A 16,780-nucleotide genomic window follows, 5' to 3' on the forward strand; every position below is an offset into this window, starting at 1 on the left:
ATAAGGACTAAAGCTCAACTTCCAATAAATACCAAACCCTAATTGGATAAAGGTGATCTGCCCATTGACTAGCAGCCGGTCAAAAGCAAATCTCTAGAAGAAAATAACACTATCCAGAAACTCAAATTACATCCAGCAATAAACCAAAAAAACTGGGCAGGCCTACGTAAAGACAAGATCTGACTAAACAGCAACAGAAAAGACAGAGAACCAAAACCACAATACAACCAGATACTGGATTTAGCAAAAATGGACTTTAAAATAACTATGACTGATATATTCAACTAATTAAATGACAAGAAACTTTCAGCAAAGAAACAGAAACTATGAAAATAAATCAAATGGAAATCTTAGCGCTGAGGAATAACCAATAAAACCAGTTGCTATCAATTTCGACTCATGGTGACCCCAAGTATTGCAGAGTCGAACTGTGCTCCATAAGGTTTTCAAGGCTGTGACCCTTCAGAAGTAGAACGCCAGAACTTTCTTCCTAGGCACCTCTGTATGGATTCAAGCCGCCAACTTTACAGTTAGTAGTCAAGTGCTTAAACATTTACATCACCCAGGGACTCCAAGCTGAGGAATACAATGGGAAAAATTAAGAACACATCAGAGGAGTTTAACAGCAATTTAGAGGTTTAAAATTGAAGAAGGAATTATGAACTGGCAGCTCGGTCAGAAGATAAAAAAGGATGGAAAAATACAAAAAAAAGAGTGTAAGACACATATGGAACATAGTGCAAAGGCCTTAGATACATGTATCAGAATCCCCAAAGGAAAGGAAACAGAGAATGCATATGTCTTAGTTACCTAGTGCTGCTATAACAGAAATACCACAAGCGGATGGCTTCAACAAACAAGACATTTATTCTCTCACAGTCTAGTAGGCTGAAGTCCAAATTCAGGGTGTCAGCTCTAGGGAAAGGCTTTCTCTCTCTGTTGGCTCTGGAGGAAGGTCCTTGTCATCCATCTTCCCCTGGACTAGGAGCTTCTTAGTACAGGGACCCTGGGTCCAAAGGACGTGCTATTCTCCTGGCTCTTGTTTCTTGGCGGTATGAGATACCCATGTCTCTCTGCTCGCTTCTCTTTTCTATCTCAAGAGATATGCTTAAGACACAATCCAATCTTGTAGACTGAGTCCTGCCTCATTAACAGAACTGCCACTAATTCCATTTCATTAACATCATAGAGATAAGATTTACAACACATAGGAAAATCACAGCAGATGACAAAATGGTGGACAATCATACAATACTGGGAATCATGGCCTAGCCAAATTGATAACACATGCTTTTGGTGGACACAATTCAATCCATGATATTCCACCCTTTGGCCCCTAAAAACTCATGTCCTTGCCACATGTAAAACACATTCACTCCATCATATCATAGCAAAAGTCTGAAATCAACTCCAAATCCAAAATCCAAACATTGTTCTTCATCTGTGAAATCTAGAATACAAGGTATCTGTGCTTCCAAAGAACAACGGTGAAACAGGCACAAGCTAGACATTTCCATTACAAATGGAAGAAACTGGAGAGAAAGAAGGGATAACAGGCACCCAGCAAGTCAGCAGAACACATTACATTAGCCCTCAAGGTTTGAAAATAATCCTGTTCTCTGAGACCATTGCACAATGGCCCTGCCCTCCAGACTCTAGGTATTGGCCACACTCTCCGGATTCTGAGTGGAGGCCCCTCAGCCCTGGGTTTCAGCTCTGCCTTTCAGGCCCACTGGCACAGCAATTCTGCTCCCTCAGCTTTGGGCACACCATTCTCCTAGTCCATCTGAGTGGCAACTCCACCCTTAGAAACACCAAAGGCCATGGCTCCACCCTTTGAAATCCCAGAGGTTGTGGCCATACCCTTTGACACTGAGGTAACTCTGCTTCCTGTGTTTCTTGTCTCTTCAGCTTCTGCTTTCTGGTTCCTTGGCCTCTTGGCCCCTCAGGCTTCATTGCCTCTGCCCTGCTGGGCCAAATGTTTCAAAGCTCTGTAGTTCCACCGATAAGTGCCTGGAAGCACACCACTCCGCCAGTAAACTGCGGTCGGAAGGCATTCAGCTCTCTTGCTCTGTGGGTCAGGAAACCTAACTCCACTGACAAGTGCTCGGAGGCATCCTACTCCACCAGGAGGCCTCCTGACAAAGGCTCTCAGCTCTCTGCTCTGTGGGTCGGTTCCAGTGCTGTCTTGCGCTGATCTCCTGGTTCTCCTGCTGCCATCTGTCTGCTGCTGCTTCTCACCATCTGCACCATCTCTGTTATGTTGTGATATGCCGGAATAGGCTGCTCGTGTGAGCTAGTTTCGCTATTGGCGCCTTTGAAGTTCTAATGTCCTGTCACCAGGTGGTTAGATCTGTTACTAGGTATGTGAGCCCAGGAGTCTGTTTACTTTTCTTGTATGGATTCAGCTCAGGTGTTCAGATAGTTGGTCACCAAGTGTGTGGCACAGGCTCTCACCTACAGTCCTAGCCGGGCAGGAGTGACTGGAGTAGGCACAGGTATCTGTCTGCAGTAGGGGGTCATGTGCTGAGCAAGGAAGGGAGCTGATGGCTACCCCTACATGTCTGGGAGGAAAGCGTGTCCCTGTTCCCTATGGTATGTAGGTGGGTGGGTTTTGCAGCTGGGCTAGGGGCACCCAATGCTGTTGGCTGTAAGGACTGGGAGGCACCACTTATTCTTGGACCCCTGTCCCAGGTGGCTAGGTGGCATGGGTGGAGCCATCAGTCCTCAGGCCCCTGATGTAGGTAGGTGAGGACCCTGCTTAATGTGCAGACAGGCGTCAAACGTCACGAACCTGCCTCTCCACCATATAGCTGATACAGTGAAGTTAGGCTTCAGGTATATACCCTGTTCTACTGTGCTAATGAGGGCCTACGCTGTTGAAATGGGCCCTCACAGGTCTATGCACAGGTGAAAGGCATTCAAAGTCCTTGGACCCCTTATGCCTGTGCCTAAGGCAAAAGAGTTGTGCCTGCCCTGGGTTCCTGCCTTAGGGGAGCTGGAAGATTATTTTTTCCTGTTTGTTAATTTGTTCCCTCTCCAAGGTCAGGAGAATGGCTCAGGGAGTGCATCTGCACCATCTCTGGTGTTAACAGTTCTTCTCACTTCCGAGTCCTCACCAGAGTTGTCTTACATGTCCATAATTCCACCAACAGTCTCTTCGAGGCAATCTAGGCTTTTACTATTAAACACTTTCAAACTCTTCCAGCCTCTATCCATTCACTGTTTCAAAACTGCTTCCGTATTTTAGGTATCTGTTAGAGCAGCACCCCATTCTCTCAGTACCAAATTCTGTCTTAGTTATCTAGTGCTGCTATAACAGAAATACCACAAGCGGATGGCTTCAACAAACGGAAGTTTATTCTCTCACAGCCTAGTAGGCTGAAGTCAGCTCCAGGGAAAGGCTTTCTTTCTCTGTCGGCTCTGGAGGAAGGTCCCCGTCACCAATCTTGCCCTGGATCAAGAGCTTCTCAGCGCAGGGATCCTGGGTCCAAAGGACATGCTATTCTCCTGGCTCTTGTTTCTTGGTGGTATGAGGTCCCCATGTCTCTCTCTCTGCTCACTTCTCTCTTTTCTACTTCAAAAGAGATTGGTTTAAGACACAATCCAATCTTACAGATTGAGTCCTGTCTCATTAACAGAACTGCCACTAATTCCATCTCATTAACATCATAGAGACAGGATTTACAACACATAGGAAAATCAAATCAGATGAGAAAATGATGGACAATCACACAATACTGGGAAATATGGCCTAGCCAAATTGATACAGATGTACAGATCCTCATGAGCACAATTAGGTGTTCCAGAATTCCCATTCTCCACAATGTTATCCATAATTTGTTATGATCCACACAGTCGAATGCCTTAGCATAGTCAATAAAACACAGGTAAACATCTTTCTGGTATTCTCTGCTTTCAGCCAGGTTCCATCTGATATCAGCAATGATGCCCCTGGTTCCACGTACTCTTCTAAATCCAGCCTGAATTTCTGGCAGTTACCTGTCAATGTACTGCTGCAGCCACTTTTGAATGATCTTCAGCAAAATTTTGCTTGCATGTGATATTAATGATATTGTTCGATAATTTCCACATTCAGTTGGATCACCTTTCTTGGGAATAGGCATAAATATGGATATCTTCCAGTCGGTTGGCCAGGTAGCTGTCTTCCAAATTTCTTGGCATAGACAAGTGAGCACTTTCAGTGCTGCATCCGTTTGCTGAAACATCTCAACTGGTATTCTGTCAATTCCCAGAGTCTTGTTTTTCGCCAATGCCTTTGGTGCAGCTTGGACACCTTCCTTCAGTACCTTCGGTTCCTGTCATACGTTACTCTCCTGAAATGGCTGAACGTCGACCAATTCTTTTTGGTATAGTGACTCTGTGCATTCCTTCTATCTTCTCTGGATGCTTCCTGGATCATTTTAATTGTGCTCATGAGGAATCTGTACATGGATTAACAGGTAGTCGTTCAAACAGAACAAGGGAATACTCGTGGTTTAAAGACAGGAAAGGTGTGCATCAGGGTTGTATCCTTTCACCATACCTATTTAATTTGTATGCTGAGCAAATAATCTGAGAAGCCTGACTACATGAAGAAGAACGGGACATCAGGAATGGAGCAAGACTCATTAACAACCTGTGTTATGCAGATGACACAACCTTGCTTGCTGGAAGTGAAAAGGACTTGTCAAGGATTTCGTTTTACTTGGATCCACAATCAACACCCATGGAAGCAGCAGTCAGGAAATCAAAAGACGCACTGCACTGGGCAAATAGACTGCAAAAGACCTCTTTTAAAGTGTTGAAAAGCAAAGATGTCACCTTGAGGACTAAGGTGCACCCGACCCAAGCTGTGGTGTTTTCAATCGCCTCGTATACAAGCGAAAGCTAGACAATAAGGAAGACTGAAGAAGAACTGATGCCTTTCAAGTCTGATGTTGGCGAAGAATATTGAATATACCGTGAACTGTCAGAAGAACGAACAAGTTTGTCTTGGAAGAAGTACAACTAGAATACTGCTTAGAAGCAAGGATGGCGAGACTATGTCTCACATACTTTGGACATGTTATTAGAAGGGATCAGTCCCTGAAGAAGGACATCATGCTCGGTAAAGTAGGGGGTCAGCAAAAAACAGGAAGACCTTTGACGAGATGGACTGACACAGTGGCTACAACAATGGGCTCAAGCATAGCAATAACTGTGAGGATGGTGCATAACCAGGCAGTGTTTCGTTCTGTTGTGTGCAGGGTCGCTATGAGTAGGAACCAACTCGACGGCACCTAACAACAACAAATTGATACACATATTTTTTGTGGGACACGATTCAATCAATGAGAGGGTAGAAGCAGTATCTGAAGAGATAACATATGATTTTCCAAAATTAATGAAAATATCAAATCATAGATTGAAGAAGCACAATAAATCCCATAGAGAATAATTATAAAGAAAATCACATCTAGACATATCAGGAAAAGTGCTGAAAATCAAAGACAAAGTGAAATCTTACAAGCAGCCAGAGGAGGGGAAAAGACAACCACTTACCTTCAAAGGCACAATAACTAAGAGTGATGGCTAAATTCTCAATAGAAACAATAGAAGCCAGAAAAATGATATCTACAAAGCGGTAGAAAAAATTGCTAACTAGAATTTTACATCCAGTGAATGTATCTTTCAAAAGTGAAGATGAGAGACATTTTTAAGATAAACAAGATCTGAAAAAAAATCATCAACAGCAGTCCCTCACTGAAAGAAATACTAAAAGGAATTGTTCGGGCAGAAGGAAAATAATCTCGGACGGAAACATAAAGATGCGGGAGGGAATAAAGAACAACAGAAAAGGTAAACAGGTAAGTAAATCTAAAATAAAACCGAATATATAAAACAATAATGTTTTCAGGGATTTTAAATATACTGAAAATTAAAATAAAAAATTATAATACAAAAGGCAGGAGTGCAGTAACCGGAGTTAAAGTATTTTAAGGTTCTTCCACAAAGCAGTAAAAATACTAATTCATGTTGGATTTTAATAAATCAAAGATACATATTGTAATCTGTAGGGAAGTCACTAAAATAAGACATAAGGAAGGGGGTGAATGAAATAAAAGATAATTAAGAAGAATGCAAAAAAGAAACAATGAAAAGGTAGGACAAATAAACAAATAGATAATAAGGTATATCTAAACTCAACTACATTGGTAATTATATTATAGACTAAATCTAATTAAAAGATCGGCAGACTAGATAAAAAATAAAACACAATCATACACAGTTCAAAAGCGGTTACAGCAGTACATTGACAGGGAACTGCCAGAAATTCAAACCGGAATTCAGAAGAGGACGTGGAACGAGAGATATCATTGCTAATGTCAGATGGATCCTGACTGAAAGCAGAGAATACCAGAAAGACATTTATCTGTCTTTTATTGACTATACGAGGGCATTCAACTGTGTGGATCATAACAAATTATAGATAACACTGTGAAGAATGAGAATTCCAGAACACTTAATTGTGCTCATGAGGAACCTGTACATAGATCAAGAGGCAGTTTCGAACAGAACAAGGGGATGCTGCCTGGTTTAAAGTCAGGAAAGGTGTGGGTCAGGGTTGTATACTTTCGCCATATTTATTCAATATGTAGGTGGAACAAACAATTGGAGAAGATGGACTATAAGCAGAAGAATGTGGCATGAGGATTGGAGGAAGACTTATTAACAACCTATGATATGCAGATTACACAACCTTGCTTGCTGACAGTGAAGAGGACTTGCAGCACTCACTGATGAAGATCAAAGACTACAGCCTTCAGTGCAGATTATACCTCAACACAAAGAAGACAAAAATCCTCACAACTGGACCAATAAGCAACGTCATGATAAACAGAGAAAAGACTGAAGTTGTCAAAGATTTCATTTTGCTTGGATCCACAATCAACACCCATGGAAGCAGCAGACAAGAAATCAAAAGATGCATTGCACTGGGCAAACTGACTGCAAAAGACCTCTTTAAAGTGTTAAAAAGCAAAGTTGTCACTTTAAGGACTAAGGGGCACCTGACCCAAGCCATAGTGTTTTCAATCACTTCTTATGTATGTGAAAGCTGGACAATGAATAAGGAAGAGCTAAGAAGAATTGATGCCTTTGAGTTACGGTGTTAACGAAGAATGTTGAATATACCATGGACTGTGAGAAGAACGAACAAATCTGTCTTGGAGGAAGTACAGCCAAAATGCTCCTTAGAAGCGAGGATGGCGAGACTACGTCTCACATACTTTGAACATGTTATTAGGAGGGACCAGTCCCCGGAGAAGGATATCATGCTTGGTAAAGCAGAGGGTCAGAGAAAAAGAGGAAGACCTTTGACAAGATGAACTGACACAGTGGCTGCAACAATGGGCTCGAGAATAACAATGATTGTGAGGATGGCACAGGATCGGGCAGAGTTGTACAGAGTTGCTATGAGTCGGAACCAACTCAATGGCACCTAACAACAACATACATACATAGTTGTCCCTCGGTATCCATGGAAGATGGACACCTTGCCCCACCCCCCCATACCAAAATCTCGTCATGATCAAGTCCCTTATATCTTCTCTAGATTACTTATAATACCAAATACAATGTAAATGCTATGTAAATAGTTGTTAATGCTTACATTTAACACTTAATGTTTTCTCAGTATTTGCAAGCACTTTATCAGGAACCAGAGAGACCATTTTTGCTGTTGTAGGGGCAGCAGTAACACTTCCACGAACTTCAGCTGCTTTCTGCTTTATTGTGCAAATGCTCGATTCCTTCTTACTGACCTTATGGCCCACTTCTGCAAGTAATGTGCCACTTTTCAAAAGACCTAAGATTTTTCTTTTCTCATTGAGACAGAGCACTTTATGCTCCCTCTCAGGCCTTTGAGGAATTGCTTTGACCACTTAATTGCTTTTTAGGAGCCAATTTTTCATAGAAACAAAGGGTGCACACAAAACAAATCGCAAATGAACAAGACTCCAGGTGAACAGGGCTCAAACAACTAGTGCCGTAGAGAGACTGAGGATCTGTGAAAATGGTGGTAGGCTACAGCAGGGTATGCCTACACATCACTTCACGCTTCATTTGCATGGATTTAGCGTAGTGCTTGGTATGTGGCAAATTCAAGTTTTGCTTTTTGGACCTTTCTTTTTTTTGAATATTTTCGACCTGCGGTTGGTTGCATCCGCAGATGTTGAACCTGCTGATATGAAGGGCCAACATACTACTTAAAAGAGATACATCTTAAAGATGCAGATACAGAACAGAAAGTTAGAACAGCTCTACCAAGACGAGACAAAACAGACTGTAAGGCAAACAACATTATTAGAGCTAATGGAAGACTTTTATAATGATGAAAAGGTTAAAGTCACTAGGCTGATATATAATTCTAAATTTTATTCACCTAATAACACAGCTTCAAAATATATTTTAAAAAATTACAGAGCTTAAATAGGGAAAAGATATAGCAACAATCATAATGGGTATATCAGTTTCCTATTGCTATATAACAATTACCACAATCTTGGCAGCTTGGAATAACACTTATTTATTATTTCACTTTCTGAAACTGGCAAGTCTGGGCAAGAAAACTGTATCCTCTGCTCAGTTCTCACAAGGCTGAAATCATAGAGTCAACCAGGGCTGCTATCTCAGCTTATGCTCAGGATCCTCTTCAATCTCACTGGTTGTTGGCAGAATTCAGTTCCTTGCCATTGTAGGACTGAGGTCATCCTCAGCTCCTAGAGGCCACCTGCCATCCCTGCCATATGTCCTCTCCACAACATGGCAGTGTGCTTCTTCAAGGCCAATAGGAAAGCTGCTCATGCTTTAAACCTCGCTGGCTTCTGCAAGGGCCCAGTCCCTTTTATGAGCTCACCTAAACTTTAAATGAACTCAAATTTAATTAATTTGGAAACTTAATTACACCTACAAAATTTCTTCACCTTTGTCATATAGTATTAACCTAATCATGGGAGTAAAAGTTATGTTCACAGTACTGCCCACACTCAAGGGGAGGCAATTATAGGGGCATCTATACCAGAGGGTTGGAATCTTGGGTGCTATCTTAGAATTCTGCCTACTACAGAGAAAAATTTTAAGACACTTCTCTCACTAACTAAAAGAATAAGCAGACAAAAATAAAAGTAAAAATCAATAACAGTACAGAAGATTTGAATAAGATCAGCAAACTTTACTTAATTATATGTACTGTATAATAAATTCAACAATTGAGAATATACATTATTTTCAAACTTAGATGGAATAATATTTACCAAAATAGATCATATGCTGGACCTTAGAGCAAATCTCAACAAATTTCAAATGACTGAATTCATACAGAGTATGTTCTCTGATCACAGTGGAAATAAGCTATAAATTAGCATAAAAAGATTACTGGAAAAGCTCCAAATGTTTGGAAATTAAGCAACAGATTTCCATCTAATCCATGAGTCCAAGAAGCTATCAAAAGAAAATACTTTGAACTGAATGGTAATGAAAATACAATATATTAAAAATTGTGGGATTAAACTAAAGCTATGCTTACAGGGAAATTTATAGCCCTAAACGCATTTGAGGGAAACAAGAAAGGTTGAAAATCTATGTTCTAAGCAGCCACCTTAAGTCAGGAAAACAAAACAAAACAAGAAAAATAGTAAAATAAACTCAGATAGCAGAAGAAAGGAACTAAAAAAAGCTAATGAAATAAGTAAACGTAAAATAGAGAGGACTGATGAAGGCAAAAGTCAATTCTTTGAAAAGACTGAGTAAAACTGAGCAGCCCCTACATAACAAGACTGATGAAGAATAACAGAGTGAAAGCACAAATAACTAATATCAGAAATGGAAAAAGGGAATATCACTACAGATCCGACAAGCATTAAAAACAAAAGAGAATGTTATGAAAAACTTTATGGCCATATCCTTGAAAATGTAGACGAAATGGATAATTTCCCAGAAAAACACAGCTTCACAAATTGACGAGAATAAACAGAAAATCGGAATAGTCCTGTATCTAATTAAGAAATTAAATCCTTAACTTAAAACTTTCCCATAATGAAAACTCCAGGACTGAAGGGCTTCACTGGTTTTTCTTATTATGATTAGACTGGGGTTATGGGTTTTTAGAAAGATTACCACAGAGGTGAAGTGCTTCTCTCATCACCTATCTGGGGGCACATGCTATCCACTTGATATTAATGATGATGTTAGCGAACATACAGGAATGTGCACAAATTACAAGTGTACGAATCGCCTATCGCAAGTGAACATGCCACATAACACCCTCCAGGTCAAAAAACAGAAAATATTATCTGCACCTAGAAGCCCCCTCATGTCCCTTCTCTCCTCCAGAGAGGTAACCACTATTTGATTATTAATGCCATAGAGTAGTTTTCTGTTTTTGAACTTTATATAAATTGCATGATTAAGTACGTATTTTGTATGAATTATTTGTTTGTGAAATTCAACCATATTGTGTGTTGACAGTAGTTTGTTCATTTCTGTTGCAATGTAGTACTGTACTATATGAGTAGATGATAATGTATACATTCATTCTAATATTGATGGATATTTAGGTTATTTTGTTTTTGGCTATTACAAATAATGCTGTAAATCATTTTTGATGTACATATAAACATTTCTATTGGGTAAATATCTAGGACTGTATTTACTAAGTTACAGAGTATACTTATGTTAAACTTTAAAAGATACTATCAATTTTCTAAAATGTTCTACCAATTTACATTCCTATCAGCACTTTAACGTTATTCTGTTTTATTTTAGCCTTTCTGGTGGGTGTATAATTGTGGTTTTAACTTGCAAGAGAGAATGTAAAATAATGACAGATTTATTTCTAGCTTTCCAATCCTTATATCATTTATTTCTTTTACTTGCTTTACTGCACTGGCTATATCCTTCAGTACAATGTTCACTAGAAATGATGATAGTGGGCATCCTTATCTTTCTGATCACAGAGGGTAAGGTTTCAAGATTTCACCTTTAAATATGTTGTTTGTTGTCGGTTTCTTGCAAGTACTCTTTATTAGATTGAAGAAATTCCCTTTGGTTCCTAGCCTGGAAAGAGAGTTTTTATTGTTGTTTTCTAATGGATAATTGCCCTGTGATTATCATATAATTTTTCTCCTTTACTCTGTTAATGTGGTGAATTACACAGATTGATTTTCTGAATGTTAAACCAATTTTTTCATTCTTGGAATGAACTTTCTTTGGTTGTAATATATTAATTACCCTTTTTAAAAATATATTACTGGATTTGATTTGCTAGTATTAAATCGAGATTTTTACATCTATGTTCATGAGAGAGTTTGGTCTGCAATTTTCCAAGTTTGTTTAAAAAAAGAAAGTTTAGTTCACAAGGAATCAGGCGGAATAGCTGCCTGAACCAGTAAGTTGGATGAGGAAAGAAAGCAATATTTGTGTGGTATGTGCTACATGTTAAACATTTAACACGTAACATTAAGTAACCAATTAATTTAAGGAAGAAAGATAACTATACTGAAAAAAAGTAATAAAAACAGTAACAAAACAACAAACAAGCCAAAGAGATAAGTGTAAGGAATACAATAAAATCAAAGTTTAAAGAGGCACCTTTATTTAACAGAATTTGGGTTATAATCTCAGATCAGGGTTCAAATCTCAGCTCTACCACCTAATGACTGTTTTCTCTAGCAAGTTATTTCACCTGTTTAATCCTGCTTCCTCAACTGTAAAATGAAGGCTAATTATCACTTGAGATAATTATATTGAGAATTAAATACCATATGCAAAAGTGCTTAATAAAGTGCTTTACTGGTACTCAATAACTGCTCATTTATTTTCCTTCCCCCTTACCTACTTGTATGAGGAAGCAATGAAAAAGCTACTAGGAACCAAGAGACCTAGATTAAAGTCCTATTTCTGTCACTTACTAGTTATGGGACCTTGCACAAGTCACGTAACCCCTCTGGGTCTGTTCCTTCACCTGCAAAATGAGGGTACTGGTATAGATCAGGGATCTGCAAACTCCAGCCTGTAGGCCAAATTCAGCCTGCTATCTGATTTTGTAAATAAAGTTTCAATGGAACACAGCCATGCCCATTTGTTCATACATTATCTACGGCTGCTTTCCCACTACAACAACAGAGCTGAATAGTTGTGACAGAGACCATCAGGCTCACAAAGCCTAAAATATTTAATATCTAGTCCTTTATAGAAAAGTTTGCCAGCCGTTGGTCTAAATCTCTCTAAGGTCCCTTCCAACTCTTAAATTCTAAGCCACACTTAAGGTAAATATGAAGTTCAAAGACACAGGATAAGAATATTAATACACCATAATTTTAAGATGCTTCATAAAAATTTCCCATGTTCAATTCCTATTTGCTTTCCAACTTTCCTTTTTATCTACCACCTCTATTGCCCTGAAATTGACTCGGGTACTATGGCACCTGACGTGAACTGCTAGGTTCCTGATTTGGTCCTAAAACTCACAGGCCCAAAGTTGGTGGCATAATGGTTAAACACTTGGCTGCTAACCAACAGGTTGGCGGTTCAAACCCACTAGCCGCTCCATGGGAGAAAAAGACCTGGCAATCTGCGCCCATAAAGATTACAGCCTAGGAAACCCTATGGGCCAGTTGTACTATGTCACGTAGAGTTGCTGAGTTACAATCAACTCGACGGGCACACAACAATAACAAAGTTCGTAGCATCCCCAGCATTCTAGATTCCAAAGAGCCTTTATCTTATGTCAACACATGGGAATAAAAAAAGGGCTGTCAAAGAATTCTCTGACAATGTCACCTCCAACTGCTAGGTACAGAACAGTTTGGAACACCAAACTGAGCACAAGGTAAAAAGAAAGAAAAAGCTGCCACATACCCTTACTTTCTCTTTTTCTCGGTAGCTCTGTGCCTAAATGGAGAATCACGTCCACATTCTTGTATTCCAAATATCCTAATGTTGCACTAGCTCTTTAAGAATCCTAAGACATTCTAAAGGAGCCCTGGTGGCACAGTGGTTAAGAGCTGCTGCTAACCAAAAGGTTGGCGGTTGGAACCCATCAGTCAGATCCTTGGGAGAATGATGTGGCAGTCTGCTTCCATAAAGGTTATAGCCTTGGAAATCCTATGAGGCAGTTCTACTGTGTCCTATAGGGTCACTATGAGTCAGAATCAACTCAATGGTGATGGTTTTTTTTTTTTTTTAAGACATTCTAAACAAAATAGAATAGCTGCTTGGCTCTCCCTCCAATCAAAGGTTAAGACCATAGCTCTGGAATCAGCCCTATATTCAAATCCTGACTTTGCCCTTTGCTTTGCAATGGTAAGCAATTCACTCAGCTTTTTATGCCTTCAGTAGTTCGCCTATAAAATCAGAATGGTAATTATGTACCTAACAGGATTTTTGCAAATTAAATGCAGTTATACTCACAAAATACTTGGCTTAGTGTCTAGCTCTGCGCTTGATAAGTGATAGCTATCCTAAGTTCATCTCATATAGGGTAGCTATGAGTTGGAATTGACTTGATAGCAGTGGGTTTGGTTCTTGGTTTGTCATAAGCTCTCACCTATTTTACTGATGACCACCAAATAAAAATCTTCAGAATTATCTTTCACTTGAAATTATTTAAACCCGTATCAGGCGAATAACATTATTCATTTCTTATAAGAAGCTATCAAAAACATTAATCAAGAGTACTTTCCTTCAAAGCTCTACTCTCTGCCAAGTCATTCTTTCTTCTACCTTCTAGCAATTCAGTTTTAAGCACCTGGTCATGCAACCATGATTTGTATGAAAAGAATATTTGCATGGGAAGTTACAGTGGAAATATAAAATATAAAAGGAATGCCACTTCAAGAAACCTTAGTTCTAAAGGAAGGAAAACATTTGAGAGGAATTGATCCCAATTTCAGCTCAGCAAAACCAAAACATGAGTACAATTCCTTTCAATGCAGACATGTGAAATAACTTGGAGACTAAATCAAGGATAAGTAGTAATGTATCTGTAATCTATCTCTACACTTTCATGGACATAAACTTACAAATAAAACTAATGGGAAATAGCTTGTTGATATTTCTTGCCAAAACTGGATAATAATAGTATAGGAGAAAGCATAGATTCTGGAGTCAAAAAGACCTCACTTTAAATCTCAGTTTCACTGTTCTGTAAACATCAAAATAGGAATAAAAATTTCCAAACTCTTTTATGCTGTTGTTACACTCTTCAGGACCCAGGTTCTTTCCAAATATTAGATTGTCAAACACCTTTCCTCCTCCGTGTACTAAAAGTAGGAGAGGGTCGATACAGAAGGCAAAGTTTTTCCAATTAAAAAAAAAAATCTTTTAAAAGAAATCACAACAGCTATCCTCAAGCAATCTTACTATTACTAGTTTATTTAAAACAAATGTAAGGATAAGAAGAGTTCAGCTTGCCCTTCTAATAGATAACCAAGTGGGTCCCAAGGTAGGCAGTAATAGGGCAAGCACTAGAGTGAGGATATATAGTCCTTACAATACTGGTTTTCTACTTCCTTGGCCAAATGTGAATGCTGAGTTACAGACAATGCTGGATTAGCACAGATGCACAGATTAGCACAGATTTAACAGAGACCCAAAGTTATTTAAAGTAACCTATTTATAATAACAGTAAATAAAATGAGGTAGGTGGACCCTGTAATTCCAGTACCTTTCAGAGATAAAACCATCCGAGGACACCTGGGTTCCAAATATTTCTTGAGATCATCCCAGGCCTTTTTAATAGCAGCATAATGGTCAATGTATCTTCCTACGTCAGAGTAAGTATCTATGAAGAGAGATTTCCAACACTGATTCTTCTGTGTTTTCTCTTCCCTAAATAGATAAAATGAGATTAAAAATCTTTTGATATGACATTAACATATATTTTAGACACTTACCAACATATTTTATTGGGAATTTGTGGTTACTTTTGCCTGTCTTTTCATTTATTTAAGCAGACCAGGTAGCAAAAAGTGATACACCAAAAATTTTAAAAGGAGTTATAGCTGGCATGGGGGTATTATCCGTTGCTTATTGTCTTAATTTTTACTTATTTTTTTTCTAAGTTTTTTACTCGTTAATAAAACATAGTGTGAAGAGTATGCAGAGTGTGAATTTCAAGTTAATCCTAAAAACATACCAATTACAAAATTTAAAAAGGTGTATTTTTCTATTTTAGAGACTACTTAGAATCTAATGATATAATATTAATCTAACATATTTACATTAGATTGTATTAGAGAATCATAAAGCATCAAAGCAATTACATGATGTAACATTTCTATTTGGTACGGTTTGACAAACATTTACTGAGTGTCCACTTTGCCACTGAGAACATAAACAATAAGGCAAATTTTTTATCTTAAAAAAATACACAGTTTAATCAGGGAGAAAGATTATGTAGATAACTCCAGTAACATGTTAAGTGCTGAGCCAGAAGTACTGACAGAGTGCTCTGGGACCATAAAGGACGGGTTCTTAACTTCACTTGGAGATTCACGGAAGGCTTCATGGAAGACTCTTAAAGGTTGAGTAAGAATTACCGAGTTAAAAAAAAAAAAAAAAAGATGGGAAATTCTTGCACATGTGGAAGACACAGCACGAGCAAAAGCATGGAAGTATAAAACAGGTTATCTCAAAGTAAAAACCAAACCCATTGCTGTCAGGTCAATTCCAACTCATGGTATCTTGTATGTTACAGAGTAGAATTGCCCCATAGGGTTTTCTTGGCTGTAATCTTTATGGAAGCAGATCACCAGGCCTGTCTTCTGCTGTGCCACTGGGTGGGTACGAACTGCTACCTTCAGATTAGCAGTCAAGCACAAACTGTTTGCACCAGCCAGACCTTAAGGTGTCTATAGCGAACTATTAAATATTTCAGTATTAGTGGAAGGTAAATTGAAGAGTTAGAAATGGTAGAGAATAAGGCAGCCACAGAAGGCCTTAGGGTAACATACTAATGAGCTTAGACTTTATCCTGTAGGAAGTGGAGAGCCACTGAATGGTTTAACAGGGGCGTTAAAAGAGCAGATTTGTGGATGTGGTTTGGGAGGGGTAAATTTAAGGGACGCAAGCTAACCAAAAGGTTGACAGTTCGAATCTACCAGCCGCTCCACAGGAGAAAGATGTGCCAGTCCTCTTCCATAAAGATCACAGCTTTGGAACAGTTCTACTCTGTCCGACAGGGTCATTATGAGTCGGAATCAACTTGACAGCAACAGATTAGGTTTTTGGTTGGCTTAAACTAGTGGCATAGAGATTGAGTTGAGGGTTTTGAGTAGTCCCAGTAAGAGATGATGTAATGAACTAAAAATGTGGTAGCTGAGGGGAAATGAACAGAAAGATTCAAGAAACAGAAGCTAAAATCAGACAAGTGTGGTAAGTGAATGTAAGGAGAGAAAGAGGAGACCTAGGATCTCGCTTAGGTGTCTGGATGGATGGTGCTGCCATGAAGACTGGGAATCCAGGAGGATCAGGTTTAGGGATAGGGAAGAGAGAACAATTCCAATTCAGGGTTGTTTTTGTTGGGGCTGGGGGCAGAGGAAGGGGAATATCTTATTGTTAACTCAAATTATAAGTACCTTATTGCTGTTGAGTTGATTCCGACTCATAGTGACCCTACAGGACAGAGTAAAATTGCCCCACAGAGTTTCCAAGGGGCGGCTGGTGCATTCGAACTACCGACCTTTTGGTTAGCAGCTGTAGCTCTTTTTTTTTTTTTTTTTTTAAATACTGGTGGAGC

General features: G+C 39.1%; 1 protein-coding gene across 2 annotated transcripts in view; it reads right to left on the reverse strand.

Annotated features, from left to right (window-relative positions):
* Positions 1-16,780, reverse strand: part of FBXO3 (F-box protein 3) — a 47,469-nt gene that overhangs the window by 22,884 nt on the left and 7,805 nt on the right. For both annotated transcript variants that reach the window (XR_002825215.1, XM_004369775.2), the window contains exon 3: positions 14,708-14,871. Coding sequence is in view for 1 of the 2 variants with exons in the window: in XM_004369775.2 (XP_004369832.1) it covers positions 14,708-14,871 (164 nt within the window). In the remaining variant the exon portion in view is untranslated. The remainder of the gene's footprint in view (positions 1-14,707; positions 14,872-16,780) is intronic.

The sequence above is a fragment of the Trichechus manatus genome, unplaced genomic scaffold, assembly GCF_000243295.1.
Source record: "Trichechus manatus latirostris isolate Lorelei unplaced genomic scaffold, TriManLat1.0 scaffold00006, whole genome shotgun sequence".
NCBI lineage: Eukaryota > Metazoa > Chordata > Mammalia > Sirenia > Trichechidae > Trichechus > Trichechus manatus.